This window comes from Mercurialis annua, linkage group LG5 (genome assembly GCF_937616625.2).
Source record: "Mercurialis annua linkage group LG5, ddMerAnnu1.2, whole genome shotgun sequence".
Classification (NCBI taxonomy): Eukaryota; Viridiplantae; Streptophyta; class Magnoliopsida; order Malpighiales; family Euphorbiaceae; genus Mercurialis; species Mercurialis annua.
In genome coordinates, this window is record NC_065574.1 from 1,398,810 (window position 1) to 1,416,696 (window position 17,887).

The 17,887-nt window shown below is 29.9% G+C and overlaps 1 protein-coding gene across 1 annotated transcript; it reads right to left on the bottom strand.

The window, feature by feature from the left end:
- LOC126682212 (diaminopimelate decarboxylase 2, chloroplastic-like) lies at window positions 1-4,373 on the bottom strand. The gene is made up of 8 exons (XM_050377809.2): window positions 3,800-4,373; window positions 3,226-3,400; window positions 2,368-2,517; window positions 1,345-1,506; window positions 818-1,003; window positions 563-685; window positions 390-479; window positions 1-278 (listed from the first exon to the last, which is right to left on the bottom strand). Exons 1-8 carry the CDS (start codon window positions 4,288-4,290, stop codon window positions 198-200), a joined length of 1,458 nt encoding a protein of 485 aa, XP_050233766.1. The 5' UTR covers window positions 4,291-4,373; the 3' UTR covers window positions 1-197.
- Between the last annotated feature and the right edge of the window lie 13,514 nt (window positions 4,374-17,887).

A 17,887-nucleotide genomic window follows, 5' to 3' on the forward strand; every position in this document is an offset into this window, starting at 1 on the left:
TTCATCAATGAATGTCTTTCTTCCAATTCTGAAATTAATTCACCAAAGAGAATGAGTATTTAACAGCATCTAGCAAATGATACAGAATGAAACAACACAATCCGACTACAAGTTATGTCGAGTGTCGACAACAAAATAAGAGCACAGACGAAGTCTTTTCGCTACACAGCAAAAAAACAAATAGTCGATGATCGCCTTCATAGACCTTCGAAGAACCGCATATGGTCTTCGAATGTTTCCGCGTGCCTTATCTTGGTTACTGATCCATCTTCTTCAACCTGATAAATTAAAACATATTCAGATTCCAAAAGCACAATCATGAGAAATATAAATTTATATTATCCGAAAAAGATCGTCACTTGAAGGAAAGACGGAATGTAAATTCATACCCAGTATTCAGGAGGGCGCATCTTCAAATTGTATGTTGATGCCATACTCATGCAGTAAGCTCCAGCATCGTGAACAACCAAGCCAGTTCCCTGCAGACCACAACTTCAATCAGAAAACAAAAACAATACCGTAACTAAACCTGCTGCCACACGGAAGCTGAATATGGTAGTACCTTCAGTGGTGTTGGAAGTTCTCTGCCCTTTCCTAAGAAATCGGCAGATTCACAGACAGGACCAACAACATCAAAAGTTGCCACTTCAGCATCAGGTGCTGCGGGAGTGACAAGTTCTATGTGCTGCAATGAAACATTTCGAAATTAATTTGACGCAACGAGGAAATAGTAAGTAGCAAAAACATTAGTAACAGCAAGAGGTCAGCTGGTAACGACCATAATATGAAAAGCAGTTCATTATTCCCTGATACTTACTTGGTAAGCATCATAAAGACTAGGTCGAATGAGTTCAGCCATGCTACCATCGATCACGACAAAGTTTTTTGTTCCATTAGTTTTCACCCCAGTTACCCTGTTGACCAGACAGCAGGTATTTGCAATTAATGATCTCCCGGGTTCAATAATGAGATTGAGATTCCGCGAGAGCACCAATTCTCGAACCTAAATAGAAAACCAATGATGTTTAAGTATTACTTGAAATTTGATAACAGAAGTCCAGAAATGCTAGCAGATGGGTACTCAATATTACGATATGGAGATGATGCTGATCGATATCAAAATAAAATACCAGCAGCATGCCATATCCCGCTAAAAAACTATAGAAATAAAAAAAATGAGCTTTTAACTTAAAAACCAAACAAAATATCATTCTGACAAAGTCCATAAAAATTTTCTTTTAAGAAATTAGTAAATCAACAGTCTACGGTTTGGAATAGTCAAAACATGCATCATACAAGAACTAGTGTACAATAGAAGGCATGTGGCAGAAATATGATTCTCACAGTGTTAATAAGATCTAACGGTGTAGGAAGGACAGCGCCAGCATGATAATAATCTATACCCAAACCACCACCAATATTTAGGTAATCAACTTCAAAACCTTGAGCTCGGATTTGATCAATGTAATCGACCATAAGAACTGCTGCATCTCTGAAAATGTCCACCTACACATTAAAAAGAGAGATTTGATTCAATAAAAGGTTTACACAAAACATCATTACAGATAAAAACTGAACAGTCGAGCTTCTATAGATAACCAATAAAATGGGAGAATAGATTAACAAGAGTATTGTGTCGAATATTATTTAATGAAGAGTTGCTATGCTTTTCAAAAAAAAAAAAGATTAACAAGAGTAAATGGGAATGATAAGATCACAGAGCTGTAATATTGAGACCCTACAATCAGACACGTTGGAGAGAGATGTCAAAACAGTCATAATGATCATCATGGCCCTCGCCTAGTATATAGAAAAGACGTGATCTTTCTAATTCTTGCATGCATTAGTTAACTATATTCACCATATCACACGTAGATTGAGAGTTAAAATTATTTAAATAAAATGATGAGTATTATAAATTTATGATGATTAAACTTCTGATCAGACAGATCATTAAAAATGTTCATAGGGAAACAAATGCATTAAAAATTAATTGAACTCAGTTGTTGATAATTGAGAACAGTCGGCTGAATTAGGGAACTTGAAAGACATAACTATGGAACCTCGAAAAGAAAGGAACTCTCCCTGAAATATAATGGTCTAATTTACAAACTCCATGCAGTCGTCTACATACTCGTGATTTGCAGACTGGTAAACAGATAGAATACACTTCTCTTAAAAAACAAAAAACAGATAGAGTACACAATTGCACATAAACAATGTCCATCAAGATGAATGCATGTCAGAACAAAAAATTATACCATGTTTCTTCAACAACCACTTGTAGTCACTTTCCACATCCATGCCATAGAAAAAAAAATTGCAAATTACTGCATTAAAGAAGAAATAAGATCGCTGATACAATACCTTGGTAATAGTTGAGCCGAGATGGCAATGTGCCCCTACAAGCTTAAGATCGTTAGGGTGTGCCTTTACAGCATCCAAAAACCACTGCAGCTTCTCATTTCTAATGCCAAACTTAGAGTTCTTATTCCCAGTGGCAACATAAGGATGAACCTACAAATCATTACACCAAATAATATTTGATATTCAAGACGAATTTAAATGCAGAAACTTCAACTAGAATGTGTATCACAACTATTTAGAAACTAATTAGCTTAAAGTCCAATAATACCCTAAACTTAATCATATAGCACCAATAAACATTTATTATGGACAAGTTCAGGGAGGAAAATGGAAAACAAGGGCACTGACTAAATACAACAGATTGTATGACAAGTTACAGTTTGACACGCCAAAAGGGACAAAACAAAAAGTAGTGGATTGAAATGAGCAAGGGATTCCATAGCAGTGCCTACAGAAATCCGATATAAGTATTCTTAGAGGGTAAGTACCTGTATTAATCATGTGGATAAGTCGTACAGAGATCATGTGAACAATATCAGTTCCATTTCATTAAAGTATACCATAACTTAGAAAAGCTATATAAAGTGGTTTCAATAAAATAGGTTGGCTTTACGAAAATAAGTTCTACTATAACCAAAGCAATGTTAATCAATTAAAATCCTCCAAACACGCCCAAAAAACGGAAAGAGAAACCATAAATAGTTCTATGGACTTCCTCGGAAAAAAAAAGTTCTCTGGACTCTAATCGTCAAGAAACAGATATAAACCAACAACTTCATTGCAACAAAGTGTTTTATAGGTAAGTTAATGAAGTCCGAGTTCTAGTGATTGTTCTATGGAGTGACACCACTAACATACCTGAGGATCAACATCCGGATTGATTCGAAGTAGAACGTTAACTTTTTTGCCAGCAATTCTAGCAGCTGCTACAATGTTCTCGAAATCAAATTCACTATCCACATTGACAAAAACACCTTCTTGAGCAGCTAAAACCAAGTCCTCCAAGAGCTTCCCATTTCCATTAAAAATACACCTGCATATCGACACATCAACCAAAACAAGATAAGCTGACAAATTCCACACTACCAACATCAGTTTGTGAAAATTAGAGATTAAGCAATAAACCACACCTAGGTAGCATGGACACTAAATTCAATCAATATTGTCCCGTTTCGGAAACGTTTCGGACACTCACGTTTCAAACACAAAACTTCATTATTTTACATAGGAAACCTTAAAATATATACCGTTTTGGACATGAAACTTCATTTTTTACATAGGAGACCTTAAAATAACAATGTTTCGCAGTGTCCATGCCGTGCTACCTAGAACCAGACGCAATACACTTCAAAAACAAAAGGCTTAATCACTATAACAGTGCTAGCATCAAACTGCATCAACCAAGCGAAACAAAAGTCTGAAAAACGCATACTTTGTCGGATCAAATCCAGCCCGAAGAGCCACTCTAAGCTCATTACCACTAACAAGAACAGCACCACACCCCAACTGCCTCAAATGCTCCAAAATCTTCAAATTATTATTAGCCTTAATAGCATAGCCAATAATAGAATTCAAACCCTCCAAAGCATCTCTATATGCCTCAACATTTCTACTAATCTGAGGCTTACTATACAAATAAAAGGGCCTTTTCTCAACGTTCTCCATGATTTCATGAACCTTAAGATTCTCACAGTATAAAAACCCATCATCAGATTTTGAAAAACAGTGCTTAAATTTAGCAGTTTGTTGGGTTTGAATTGGGGTTTGAGATAAAACTGCTTTAAGAGTTAAAGAGATGGGTTTTGGAGAGATTTTTGAATGTAAAATTGAAGTTTTGAGAAATGGGTTTTGCTTTAACGAGTGAAAAGTTATATTCTTTGGACGAGATGGCGGGTGCGTGAGTTGGGTTGTTGTAGCCGCCATTGATGAACCTGGAAGTGAAAAAAACGCAAGCTTTTCAGGGTTTAGAATGAACTTAACAGTAGAAAGTTGTTGAATTGATTTTAAATGTTTTTTTGGTTCAGTTTAGTCACGTGTTGTATAATGTATTGGTTAAAATGTGGTGTTCTGTACTTGAATGCAATTAATAAATTTTGAGATGGGGAATTCTAAATTTTTAGTTTGTTGACTCGTAATTGACTTAAGTGACAATTTGCTTCTTCAACTTGTATGCAATGAACAATTAAATATATATTAATTTTGTGAGCAAATTAGTCACAAATTTATTGATTATAAAAAATTAATTCCATTTTAGCAATTTGCCCTCTCAACTTATAAACTAATAGTTCCTCAAATTGGCAGTTCTCCCCCTCAACTTGTAAACTAATTTGCCAAAATGAAATAATTTCTCATAATTATCAAGTTCGTGACTAATTTGCCACAAAATTAATTTATATATTAATTGCTCATTGCATACAAATTGAGTGGGCAAATTGCTGCTTAAGTCAATCTTGATCCTCCTACTAAACTTTAGTGAGTAATTTTTATCAAGAGCGGATTAATTTTTATCAAAGAAAATAACTGAGCTTACAATTTAAACCGTCAAAGTAGATCGTAGATAAAAAAAATTATAGAAAAAAAATTAAGACTTTATGATTGATTTACGAAAAGAAACAAAACAACAATAAAAATTTAAGACCTAATGTTCCAAAAAGATTGACCTTTTAACCTCATTTCCAGCCCTTTTTTAATTTCATCCCGACGTTATAAAATCGACAATTGTATTCAAATTCGCACATTTTATTTTCAAGGAGATATTGTAATTTTTACTAACAATAACATTATATACTATGTTTTATGTGTGAAAAACTTAGAGAAATACCAACTATATAATAGACTCTACTAAGAAACCAAGTATTTGTAATAAGATATTGAATGTGTATAAACAGTAGGCATAGCATCTTTATGAACATCTTTAGTGATTTTTTACATATTTTCAAACAAAAAATGAGAAAAGTTACTGAAATATTACAAATTAATTTTCTTATAATGATTTTTATAAAGTTTGGAAGTTCACATAAAATTGTCACATTTATGTGAAGTTGATATTTAACTGAAAAACTCACCATCTCAAATCATATATGAGATTTCCTTATATTTCACACAACAATCCAGATAAATTGCTGAAATGGTACAAAATGTCATTAGTATAATAAATTTTATAAATTTAAAACAATTAGTAATCAATTTTATGTAAATATATCAATTATTACATAAAATTATTGCATTTTATATGAATTTAATTTAGATATAAAATTCATCATTTTATATGAAACTTATGATATTATCAATTGCTAATTACTTTTGTTTAAGAGTATGCAACATTAATAACAACAAGTAGTTTGAGAAAAAAAATTACATTTCAGGCAATAATCGAGATAAACTGCGGAAACATTACAATATGATCATAGTGTAATTTTTTTTAAAAAAATAAAAGCATAACAAAAAAATCACATAAATGTATGTGAAATAATCGCATTTATGTGAACTAAGTCATTTTTAAGTAAAATTAGTATAATTTATATAAAATAAAAATGTTTAACAAATTTCACGTAATATCATGACATAATAAAAATTAATAAAGAAATTTGATTTAATTGAGTGTATCTGAAATAATAAAAATTTAAAACAATTGAGGGGTCTTTTAGTTTTGATTATTTCATAATATTTCGTGGCATAAATTTACACGTTGTTTCTAGTTAATAAATTTAGAATAAGATTTAATTTTATAGTCCCGCTACCACTAATATTCACATAAAAATACACTAGAATGCAATAAATATTGAAATTGTACGGTAAATAATAGAAATACAAGATGTTGATTATGCCTTGCTCGCACATCTTAATTAATGAGAGTGAAATGAGCAACTAATGTTATAACATCAAAGATCAATATTGTGGCTGCTCACTTCACATATTTTTAAAAACCAATCGTATGGAGTTAAATTGGAGTATGAAGCAGCTAGATTAAATGCTCTGGAATGTCTGTGTAAAGACCAGCAGTTTACAAATTCGCTTTGTAAAAAGAATTAGAAGACTCCAGGGCTTCCTCCACTATATAAAGATCTTGTAATAGCCTAGATTAACACATTAGATTACATTAGTTATATTTTAATTTTTATTAAAATAGCGTTTTAGCTTCTTTTTCCAGCAGTTTATAAGTAGTTTCTGCAAAGAACGATTGTTAAGATTTCAAGTTTAATTAAGACGATTTTTCCAAAATTGAAAACTCCGGTATTTATTGTTTTAATTATTTTAATTCTTCATCTTCTTCTTTGTTTAATTTAAGTTTAAGCATGAGTAACTAAACCCCTTATTCGGGGATTGATATGAACACTTAGTTCTGAATTGGATTAGGATTTCTTAAGTGAGTAAATCGTGTTTTAATTACTATAACTAATGTTTGAATTGAATTGATTACTTAGTTCATGATTTTATGTTTAATTAACTAATTGAGAGATTGTTAATTGAATAGAGATAGATAATTAAGAACTTAGAGGAAAACACCGTGAGAGCGGGTTGAAATTTAGGTAGTCGTTGAGTTTACTTCATAATCATAATTTGAGTTTTAATATTATGAGAGCAAGTTAATAATTGATTAGTTAATTAGACTGTGATTTTATTCGAATTTTTGAGGCTTGAGAGTGCGGGATTCAGTGCACTAGAATAACTCGATTCACGATAAAATCACTAATAAGTCTTAATCCATTCTTTTACTAGTTTATTTAGAATTATCAATCCTTGATTACTGTAAAGAAATGTAATTCTTATTAATTGAGAAAAATTCTCAGTAAATTGTACAATGATGATTGTGTGTATTTATACAGCTCAGCTGTTTACACGTGTTTTAATTCTATTGGTTACAAGCTATATAAGCCTTAACGGCTATAATTTGATAACAACTTTCTAACAGTAAAGCAGAGACAGATTTCTTCTTTTCTTCTTGATCTTCTTTTCTTCTTTAAATGCTGAGACTGAGTTTAGTTTATTATCCCCCCTCAAGATGGAGTATACACATTGTGTAAACCCAGCTTGTTTGCAAAATGAAGAAAAGATGGTGCTGGTAGAGGTTTTGTAAAAAAATCTGCAAGCTGATGTTCTGAAGCAATGGGAAAGAGATGAATTAATCCAGACTGAATCTTTTCCCTGACAATGTGACAATCGATTTCTATATGCTTCGTTCGCTCATGGAATACAGGATTATGAGCCAAATAAACTGCTGATTGGTTGTCACAATATAGAGAGGCAGGTGTTGCAGAAAGTACTTGTAAATCTTTAAGAAGGTAATCTAACCATTGGATTTCACAAGTTGTGTTTGCCATTGCTCTATATTCTGCTTCAGAACTTGATTTTGATACTGTTGGTTGTTTCTTCGTCTTCCAGGTTATTAAAGAGTCACCTAAAAAGATGCAGAAACCAGTAATGGACTTTCTGCTATCCAGACATGTCCCCCAATCTGAATCTGAAAATCCTCTAAGCTTCATGTTATATGTAGCAGAAAAGAATAACCCATGGCCTGGAGATTTCTTTAGATATCTAAGGATTCTAGAAATAGCAGTGTGATGTGCCTCAGTTGGACAGTCCAAATACTGAGAAAGTTGTTGAACAGGATATGAAATGTCTGGCCTCGTATTACAGAGATAGATGAGCTTGCCAACCAACCTTCTGTATTCTTTTATATCTGTGAATGGTGGACTATCATCTTTTGTTAGTCTTGTTGCAGAAGTCATAGGAGTTGAGACTGGTTTTGAATTTATGTAACCTGTATCTCTTAATAAGTCAAGTACATATTTCTTTTGGCACAAATTTATTCCAGCCTTTGTCCTTGCTACTTCCAGACCTAAAAAGAATTTCAACTCCCCTATATCCTTTATCTTGAATGTCTTGTCCAGGAAATCTTTAATAAACTGGATTTGTGACATATCATTGCCTGTGAGAATCACATCATCCACATATACTAATAATGCTGTGAATGATTGTCCTTTCTTCTTTGTAAAAAGTGATGTATCTGATATAGCCTGATCATAACCTTGTGAAAGTAATGCCTCTGTTAATTTCATGTTCCACTGCCTACTAGCCTGCTTTAATCCATAAAGAGACTTATTTAATCTGCAAACTTGATTTGTGTCTGAACTAACTAATCCCAGAGGTAGCTGCATATATACTTCTTCATGTAAATCCCCATGAAGAAACGCATTATTTATATCTAGCTGATGTAAAAACCAATTGTTGGAAGCTGCTATTGCTAACAAAACACGAATGGTAGTTATCTTTGCAACAAGACTAAATGTATCAATATAATCAATTCCATTTATCTGTGTATAACCTTTTGCAACTAAACGAGCTTTATGCCTTTCTAAGGAACCATCACTTCTGTATTTAGTTTTAAATACCCATTTACAACCTATTGGTATTTTATCTTTAGGTAAACTAACTAATGTCCAAGTATTATTTAAAGCTAAAGCATCTAATTCAGCTTTCATTGCTTGTTTCCAGCAATCTGACTTTATAGCTTCATTATATGTTTTTGGTTCATTAGTTGAATCAATTATAACTGAAAAAATTTTATGAGGCAATGTAAGATTATCATATGAAAATACTTTTGATAAAACATGAGGTGTAGTCTTAGTGACTGCATTACAAACATAGTCTTTTAAGAAAACAGGTTTACTAATGACCCTAGAAGACCTTCTTATTGGACAAGAAACCTGTTCTAAACTATGATTTTCAACTGGATTACTAGTGACAGAACAAGTATTATCAGTTGTTAAGACAGATTCATTAAGAGTTCTAGATATATCAACAAAATTATCCAAATTATCAATTGAAACAGGCAAAACATGATTAGAAATAGGTAAAGGAGCAATACCAGATTCCTGAAAAGGAAATAAATGTTCATAGAACCTGACATTTCTTGAAATAATAACCTGTCTAGAAGTAACATCAAACAATCTAAAACCTTTAGTATGCTCAGGAAAACCAAGAAAAACACATTTTGTTGCCCTTGGTGTGAATTTATGCCTGTTATGAGGAAGAGTAGAAGCATATGCCAAGCAACCAAATACCTTTAAACAATCAAAAATAGGTAACTTATCATATAATAATTGAAAAGGTGTTTTATTATTTATAACTAGTGAAGGTATTCTATTTATAAGATAAACTGCATGATTAACACAGTCTGACCAAAAACTTAAAGGCACAGAAGACTGAAATTTCAGTGCTCTAGCTACATTTAAGATATGCTGATGCTTCCTCTCTACAACTGAATTTTGTTCTGGTGTATAAACACAGGTTGTTTGATGTACAATACCTTTTGTTTTATAAAAATCAACCATGTTAAACTCACCTCCATTATCTGTTCTTATGCATTTAATCTTAGTGTCAAACTGAGTTTCTACTAAGTTTACAAAATTCTTAATGAAATCCCTAGCATCAGACTTTAATTTCATAAGAAATAGCCAAGTGTACCTACTTTTGTCATCAACTATTGTCAAAAAATACCTATGACCATAAAATGAATTAGTCTTAGCAGGACCCCAGATATCTATATGTATCAAGTCAAAGCATTTATCAACTACAGAATTACTTAAATTGAAAGGCAATTTTTTCTGTTTAGCTAAATGACAAGTGCTGTAATGAGTTTCAATAGGTACTTTTATTGAACTATCAATAGACTGTAAACATTTGATTCTTGAACTAGCTAAATGTCCTAACCTGTAATGCCATAGAGTATCAGTATTTACAACAGTTTTATCAATAGAAACAGAATTAACAACATTAGTCTTCTTAATGGAAATAACACCAGAATTCTTAAAATCAGCAAAGTATTCTTTATCAAGATGATAAAGTCCTTGAACTTGTTTAGCTAATCCAATCATCCTCCATTTGGTAGGATCCTGTATTAGACAAAAATTCTTTTGAAAAATGAAGCAGTAATCATATTGGTCAATCAATTTACTAGTTGAAATTAAATTAAATGCAAAAACAGGCACATATAAGACATTTTGTAAAACTAAATTTTGATTAAAACAAACACTACCAATATGAGTTACTGGAATTTTTTCTGAGTTTGGCAGCGTAATAAACATATTTTTAACTGTTTTATAAGTTGAAAAAGCACTTAAAGAGCATACTATGTGATCAGTAGCTCCTGAATCAATCAACCATGTTGATGATTCTGGCTTTTTAGCATAAGATCCATAAGAACATGCCACAAATTTTTTAAAATAAGAATAAGTAAATAAAGTACCTTCTTCTTCAGTTGCAGGCAAAAAACTTGTAGTAGAGATAGCATTCACCCTTGGTGATTCAGCTTTTGTTGATGTTGATGCAGTATTTTGACTTTGTTGCAACAAACTCACCAAATGTGCATACTGATCTTGTGTTATAACTGGATTAATAGAATTTGAATGCTGCTGACCAGATTTATCATCATTAACATTCTGATAAGAAAAATCAACTTCATTGTGACCATATCCAAAATTTCCATTATGCTCATAACCTTGTTGTTGATCATAAGAATAGTAAGCATTCCCTTGATTATCAGTATTCATAACCTCTCCAACCTGATTCACAAAAGACTGTGGTCTATACCTAGGTCTAAAACTTGGAGGATATCCATGTTTCTTGAAGCAGATATCCACATTATGTCCAGATGCTCCACAAAAACTACATAAAGGCTTTCCATTGTTTGGAGCAGAATAGTATCTCTTATTTCCCCCCTGTGGCCTAAAACTAGTCTGTCCAGAATTATCAGCCTGTGGCCTAAAATTAGTCTGTCCAGAATTATCAGAACTAGATGGTCTATAGAACTTGTTGCCATTATTAAAATTTCTTGGCCTAAAAGACTGTGCAGCAAAGACAGCAGGCTCAACATTCATAGAAACAGGATTACCTAGACCAATTTGCCTCTCATGCAATAAAACCATTGAAAAAACCCTATTGATCTTAGGCAAAGGATCCATCATTAAAATCTGTGTTCTAACAACAGAATAATTCTCATTCAACCCCTTCAAGAATCTAATAACATAATCTCCATCTTGATGATCTTTAACTATTTTCAAAGCATCACAGTGACATTGAGGAATACAAGAACATACTGGTAACATTCTAAGATTAAAATATTCATCCCATAAAACTTTAACTTGAGTAAAGTAATCAGTAATACTAAGATCATTCTGTTTAAAAGCATGTATTTCTTCCTGTAAATCTGAAAGTCTAACAGCACTACCTTGTGAAAACCTATCATATAAGTCCTTCCAAACATCTAGAGCATTATCAATCCACAAAACACTCTGTGCTATAGAAGGTGATAAAGACCTCAAGATCCAGGAAAGTACCATTGTATTGCAGCGTTCCCAAACTGGAAACAAAACATCTTCTTTTGATGGAGCTTGTATACTTCCATCAACAAACTTAAGTTTGTTCTTTGATAACAAACACATCCTCATAGAACGAAACCAGGAATGATAATTTTGCCCATTCAATAATGGTGAAACAAGTATTAAAGAGGGATTTTCACTTGGATGTAAGTAATAAGGACTCGAAGGATTTTCAAATTCTAAATTCATAGTAGACATGATCAAATTTGAATCAAGAAACAAGAAAATACAAAAGAAATTAAGAAGTATCAAGATCTGTTTGTTTGTCAAGAAAATACAAAAAGAAAATAAAAGAGAAAAGATGAGAAATAACTGTTTTGATCTGTTTGCTTAACAAGAAAATGCAGAGAATAACTCTGAATGTAGAAGAAGAAGAAATAACCGTTTTCTTCTGAGAGAATAAACACACTAATTGTGTGATTTTGCACTGATTGTTTATGAAATATTACGGAAGCTAATTTTGCTCTGATACCATGTAAAGAAATGTAATTCTTATTAATTGAGAAAAATTCTCAGTAAATTGTACAATGATGATTGTGTGTATTTATACAGCTCAGTTGTTTACACGTGTTTTAATTCTATTGGTTACAAGCTATATAAGCCTTAACGGCTATAATTTGATAACAACTTTCTAACAGTAAAGCAGAGACAGATTTCTTCTTTTCTTCTTGATCTTCTTTTCTTCTTTAAATGCTGAGACTGAGTTTAGTTTATTAATTACTTTATCATTATTGTTTAAAACATCATCTATTTACTTGTTTTCTGTTTATAGTAGTCTAAATATTTGAATTAATTTACTTTAGATTTAAATTACAAAATTCAATTGATTCTTCTAACTAGCCAATTAAAGAGTAATTTAAATTAGTTGTTTAATCCATTATTTATGTGGGATCGATACTTAGTTTTTCTAGATATATTACTTGAGCGATATCATATACTTGCGATTAATTGCCAACACATTCAACATTGGACGTATTGAGTATGTATTATGCTCGGAGATATTTAGAGTGAGACAAAAAAGAGATTATGTATGACCTTGATCTTTAATTATCTCCGGCTGAAAATATTGAAGTTGAAAAGGAAATCGATCGTTTGATCCGTAAGTTTAAGTTTTAATTCAGTATAATTTTTCTGTTATTCTATTCCAAATTTGTAGTTTTATATGTTGTATAGGCTGAGATTCACACCCTAGAGCGGAGCAATAAACACCTTGGAGCACAGAATAGTGGATGCTTTGGAGTATGGTAGGCTATAGAAAATTATGCAATTTGAACAGTTTTACAAACTCAATCAACTTCCTTATTAGTATGCGACTTCTCGTGAATTTTTTTGATTTAATTTTGCAGTTTCTAGATGATTTTTGAAATTTGTAGTTTTTGGAGCTCATTTGTTATGTGAAATTTCTCATCAAATATCATAACTTTTAGATCATATTGTTAGTTCTAATTGAGTAAAATCATTATCTTTATCAAATACTTGTGTTATTATATGTGAGTGATATATTTACTGACCTCTAAAATGCATGTATATACCTTGTAAATTAATGACCTATAAGAACTATTAAATAGGAAGACAATTACTCATCAAAACAAAAAATAGAAAGACAATTTGCTTAATAGAAAATAGTGAAAACATCATACTTAGGGCATATTTGCCCCTTTCCCGTTATATATATATCGCACCCGAATGGTTGACGTGGCAAGTAAGTCTAGGGACTCGTGAAATAAGGTGGCGTTTGATAAAACTGAAAATTAAATGCTGAATATTAAGTGTTGAAAATAATAATTGCTGATTTTTAAGTGCTGAATTAAATAAGTCTGTTTGATAACTGCAAGTCTGCAATTACTGAATATTATTGAAATTATTATTTTTATATATTAAACCTTTAAAGATGAAATATTTTAAAAATAAATTACTAAATATAAATTATATATTATATATTATTTAAATTTTTAAAATAAATATAAATAATATATAAAAAAGTATTATGAATAATATATATATATATTAAATATAAAAATATGAAAATTTGGTTGCATATGTTGATAATTAGTCCTTCAAGATTATAACAATCCTCCCCCTTAACTTGAAAATTAGCCCTTAAAATAAAATACCATTTTTTAAAATTCTGAAAAATAGTTTAAATCTGATAATCTACAAGTTTGGCGAATTTCATGAAATCGGATGTCGATACCATCAGGCTTTCACCTTTTAGGCGAGTGCTAGGATTCTACTACAAAGATACATCACGTACTTGGTTCTATTATAGTTATGTTGAAGTTTGGGTTCCATCAATTACAAACAAAAATTCAAATAATATTAAAAAGCGGAAATATTAAATAAATGGCATATAAACTATAAAAAAATAAAGATAGAAAATTAAATATTACTAATGAAAAATATAGTACTTTTGTAATTTTAAGTGCTGAATTAAATATAATACACTCATTGTGATATTTAAAAAAATAAAAATAAAAATATATATGAGATAAAATATTTTTATTTGTGGATAATAATTGAAAATAATAAGAATATGAAATTTATTCAATGATAAAAGTAATATTTAATAACTTAATATTTTCAGTAAAAAAAATAAGTCAAAATTTTTGACTTATTATTTTAAGTGGTTTTTGGCTTAACTGAATAAATTAAGTTGAACTTTTTTGAGTTATCAAACCAACTTAAAACAATTAAGTGCTTAATATATTAATTTAAGTAATAAGCTGGATTATTAAACAAATTTAAAATAATTAAGTGCTTAATATATTAGTCGTCTCTTAATATTCATTATCATAACCCCCTCCCCCCCCCCCCCCCCCCCTTTATTGTTTTTTTTACATTCTTTTTTATCAGATTTTCAATGTTTCCTTATAGTGAAGGACGACGATCTCCGACTTTCCGCCCGAAATTATGATTTCTTCACTTAAATGTATTTATATCTATATATTTTTCAGTTCAATACTTTATTATAGCTCGATTTTAATTTATTTGGTGAGTTTAAAAAAAGTTTTTGTTGTTTATAAGATGATAATTTGTTGTATTAATGTTCTTCCATTATTAATTTGGACGATCACTTGTTATAATTTCAATTTTTTGACACTTTATTTATTTGTTTAAGTTTTTTGTGATGTTGCAAGTTTGTTTGTTACGAATCTAAGTTAATTTCAACAATTTTTTCAATGATTTTTAAGTTGCACATTTTTCAAATTAAAATTTGTATTAGCTTGATCGCAATTATTTAATTCATCTTTGGATGTTTTAAGACAGATCTGCAAGTTAAAATATTTATAATTGTAGAATAAACTTCTATTTTGTTGTCAGATCGTCAACTTTATCATGAATTTTATATATAAATGCTTTTGGTCTCGAGTTTATTAATAACCTCTGTTAAGTTGCAATTTAAACTAGATATTTAAAGTTTAAATTTGAATCCTTCTGCCCTAAATGTATCCTTATTGGGTTCTCAACATTGAGTTCATAAAATATTCAAATATGATGCCTCATTTTTTTGACATGTTCAAAAGGCATATGAACCAAAATAATTATTAATTTGTGTTTCAATTCAAGTAATTTTATTTATTTATTAACTTGGGCATGAACTAATAAAATTAAATTTATGTCGGTACATTTTAAAATGTATTCTTCCATTATTGGTCATGTCATTTTTGAATAAATTTTCACAAACACTTTCTAAAAAAGAACTAAGCATTGTTAACTCTTAATAAAATTACATTGGACAAATCATTTAACAATTAAAAGTATCAAGAAAGTGAAAGAAAGTATGAAGAAATCATATACTCCCTCCGTTTTTTTTAGTTGTCCATTTAACCAAATAAATTTATCTACATTTAGTTGTCCATTTAGAATTTCAAAATATCATTAGCTATTATCTTCCAAATTTAACCCTTCCTAATAAATGACTCTATAACTCAATTTACAAAGCATTTATTATATAGTAGGGTTATATTAGTATTTACTTCTATTATTTAAGACAAAAATTCCATTATCTTAATATGTGTAATTTTGGCTAAATGGACAACTGAAAAAGAACGGAGGGAGTATAATATTGCCTTGGAACCAGAAAATAATAATGATCAAATTTGGAGCAAATCATCATGAGGTCTTTTATATTTGTTATAATTCACACTTTAATCTTTTTTATTTAAAAATCAAACGATTTAATTTCTCACTTTTATTTTTGTCAACAATTTACTCTTTCCATCTATTTTTAAAGTTAGTAAACTGGGTCAGCAAAACTATATGGTCTCTCATTTTTTTTTTAACGATTTTGTCCCTCATTTTTGTTTCTGTCAACGATTGCGTCGTTCATGTTTGAAAATTAATTTATCCCTAAATCATTTGATTTCATTAACTAACACTAAAAATGGACGGAGGGACTAAACGGTTGATGTAAATACAGTTAAGGAATTATATTATTCGATTTTTAAATAAAAAAATTAAAATATAAATTATGAGAAATGTAGAGATTTTATACTAACTTGTTCTTAAGATTGTTGCAAATCATAATATTTCATGATAATATTAACAAATGTTACAATCTTCAATTTCTAGCAAGCAGCAACAAAAATACGTGCTCATAACTTAGTGGAGCACCTCTAACAACCAATTGACCTGTCACCTGGGTCCCTATACTTTAAACAACCAACTCAATAATGCAATTTTTATAATTTAATATACCTAATTATCAGATAAAAAAATTAGTTAGAAAAATTAAAATAGATATTACTATTTTATAAATTAAATACAGTTTACTCGTTCTCCTACATTCAATGGATTAGTACAATAAATTTAATGAAGGTAAATGAAGGTAAAAATTATTATCAATTCTCAATTATATCCATACTGATACTATATATAATACGATAAATTATTAACGTGATTGTGCGAATATTAAAACTTGAAACCTCTATAATTTTTATATAATGAAAATATCGATTAGACAATTCCCTTGTTTTTCATTTATTTTATTTTAATAATGGTTTTTTTAAAAACTTAGTTCGAATTTGTATATATCTTTTTCATTGCGGTAAAACTTTGAATAGATCTAACCAAACTATATTTCATAATTTAAATATTACTTCCCCTGGTTCATAATATTTTTTGCATTTGATAATTTTTCAAATTTATCCCTAATAATTAATAAGTTAGTAAAATTATTCATCAAAAAAAGTTAATAAGATTAAAAAAAGTAGTCAAACATAAAAATAGTAATAGTTAATATGGACAAATTAGTAAAAATATATACAAATTAAAATATATTTATTATTTTTTTAATCTATGTAAAATGGTTAAATACGATAAATATTATGGACCGCTTCAAGTAAACAAAGTTCTTATTGAAAAAGTTCCAATTAGATATATTTAGGGCCATGCATTTGATTTAAATGGAACCAAAATTGTCCTCTTTTTTAAAATCAAACCGAACCAAAATTCTAAAAAATTGTAATTCTTGAATCAAACCGAGTTATTTGGTTCGGTCAATTTTCCAGTTTGATTCGATTTCCGATTCAGTTTACGTTAAAACTTAACTGATTTTTATCGTCAAAACCAAACCAAATTAAAAACCAACTTTATATTATAATATCAAATCAAACCGAATTTGTCGGGTCACTTTTTCAATTTCGATCGTTTTTGCAAACGCTAGATATATTGTAGAGTTGAACTATTTAACATTTCCACATCATATGCTAAGTCGAAGGAGACGAAACATAAATATAACAAACACACTAATGTTAGAATTTTAGAATCTAAAAAGATTAGTAATTAAGAAAATCATGATTAGGCATTGTAATTATAGATTATGTATAAAGAAGATAAAAATATGTATATTAATAAAACAGAAATATTGATATTCCATGTATCTAGAGGCAGCAATAATAGCAAGTAGATTTTGCCGGGAAGAAAAAAAAAGACGTTATTTATTAAAAGTTAGTTAAACAAGATTTTGTTAGAAACCAAAATCCAACGGAGTGGCTTGCATTTAGCCTCTATTTTTCTTCTTATAATTCTTTTTTCTCAAGAACCTGTCAATATCTATCAATAAAGTATTTTAAAATTATTTTTAAAAGAATTTTAATCTAATTTTGTCATTTATTTCAATTTTTATTTATATATATCTC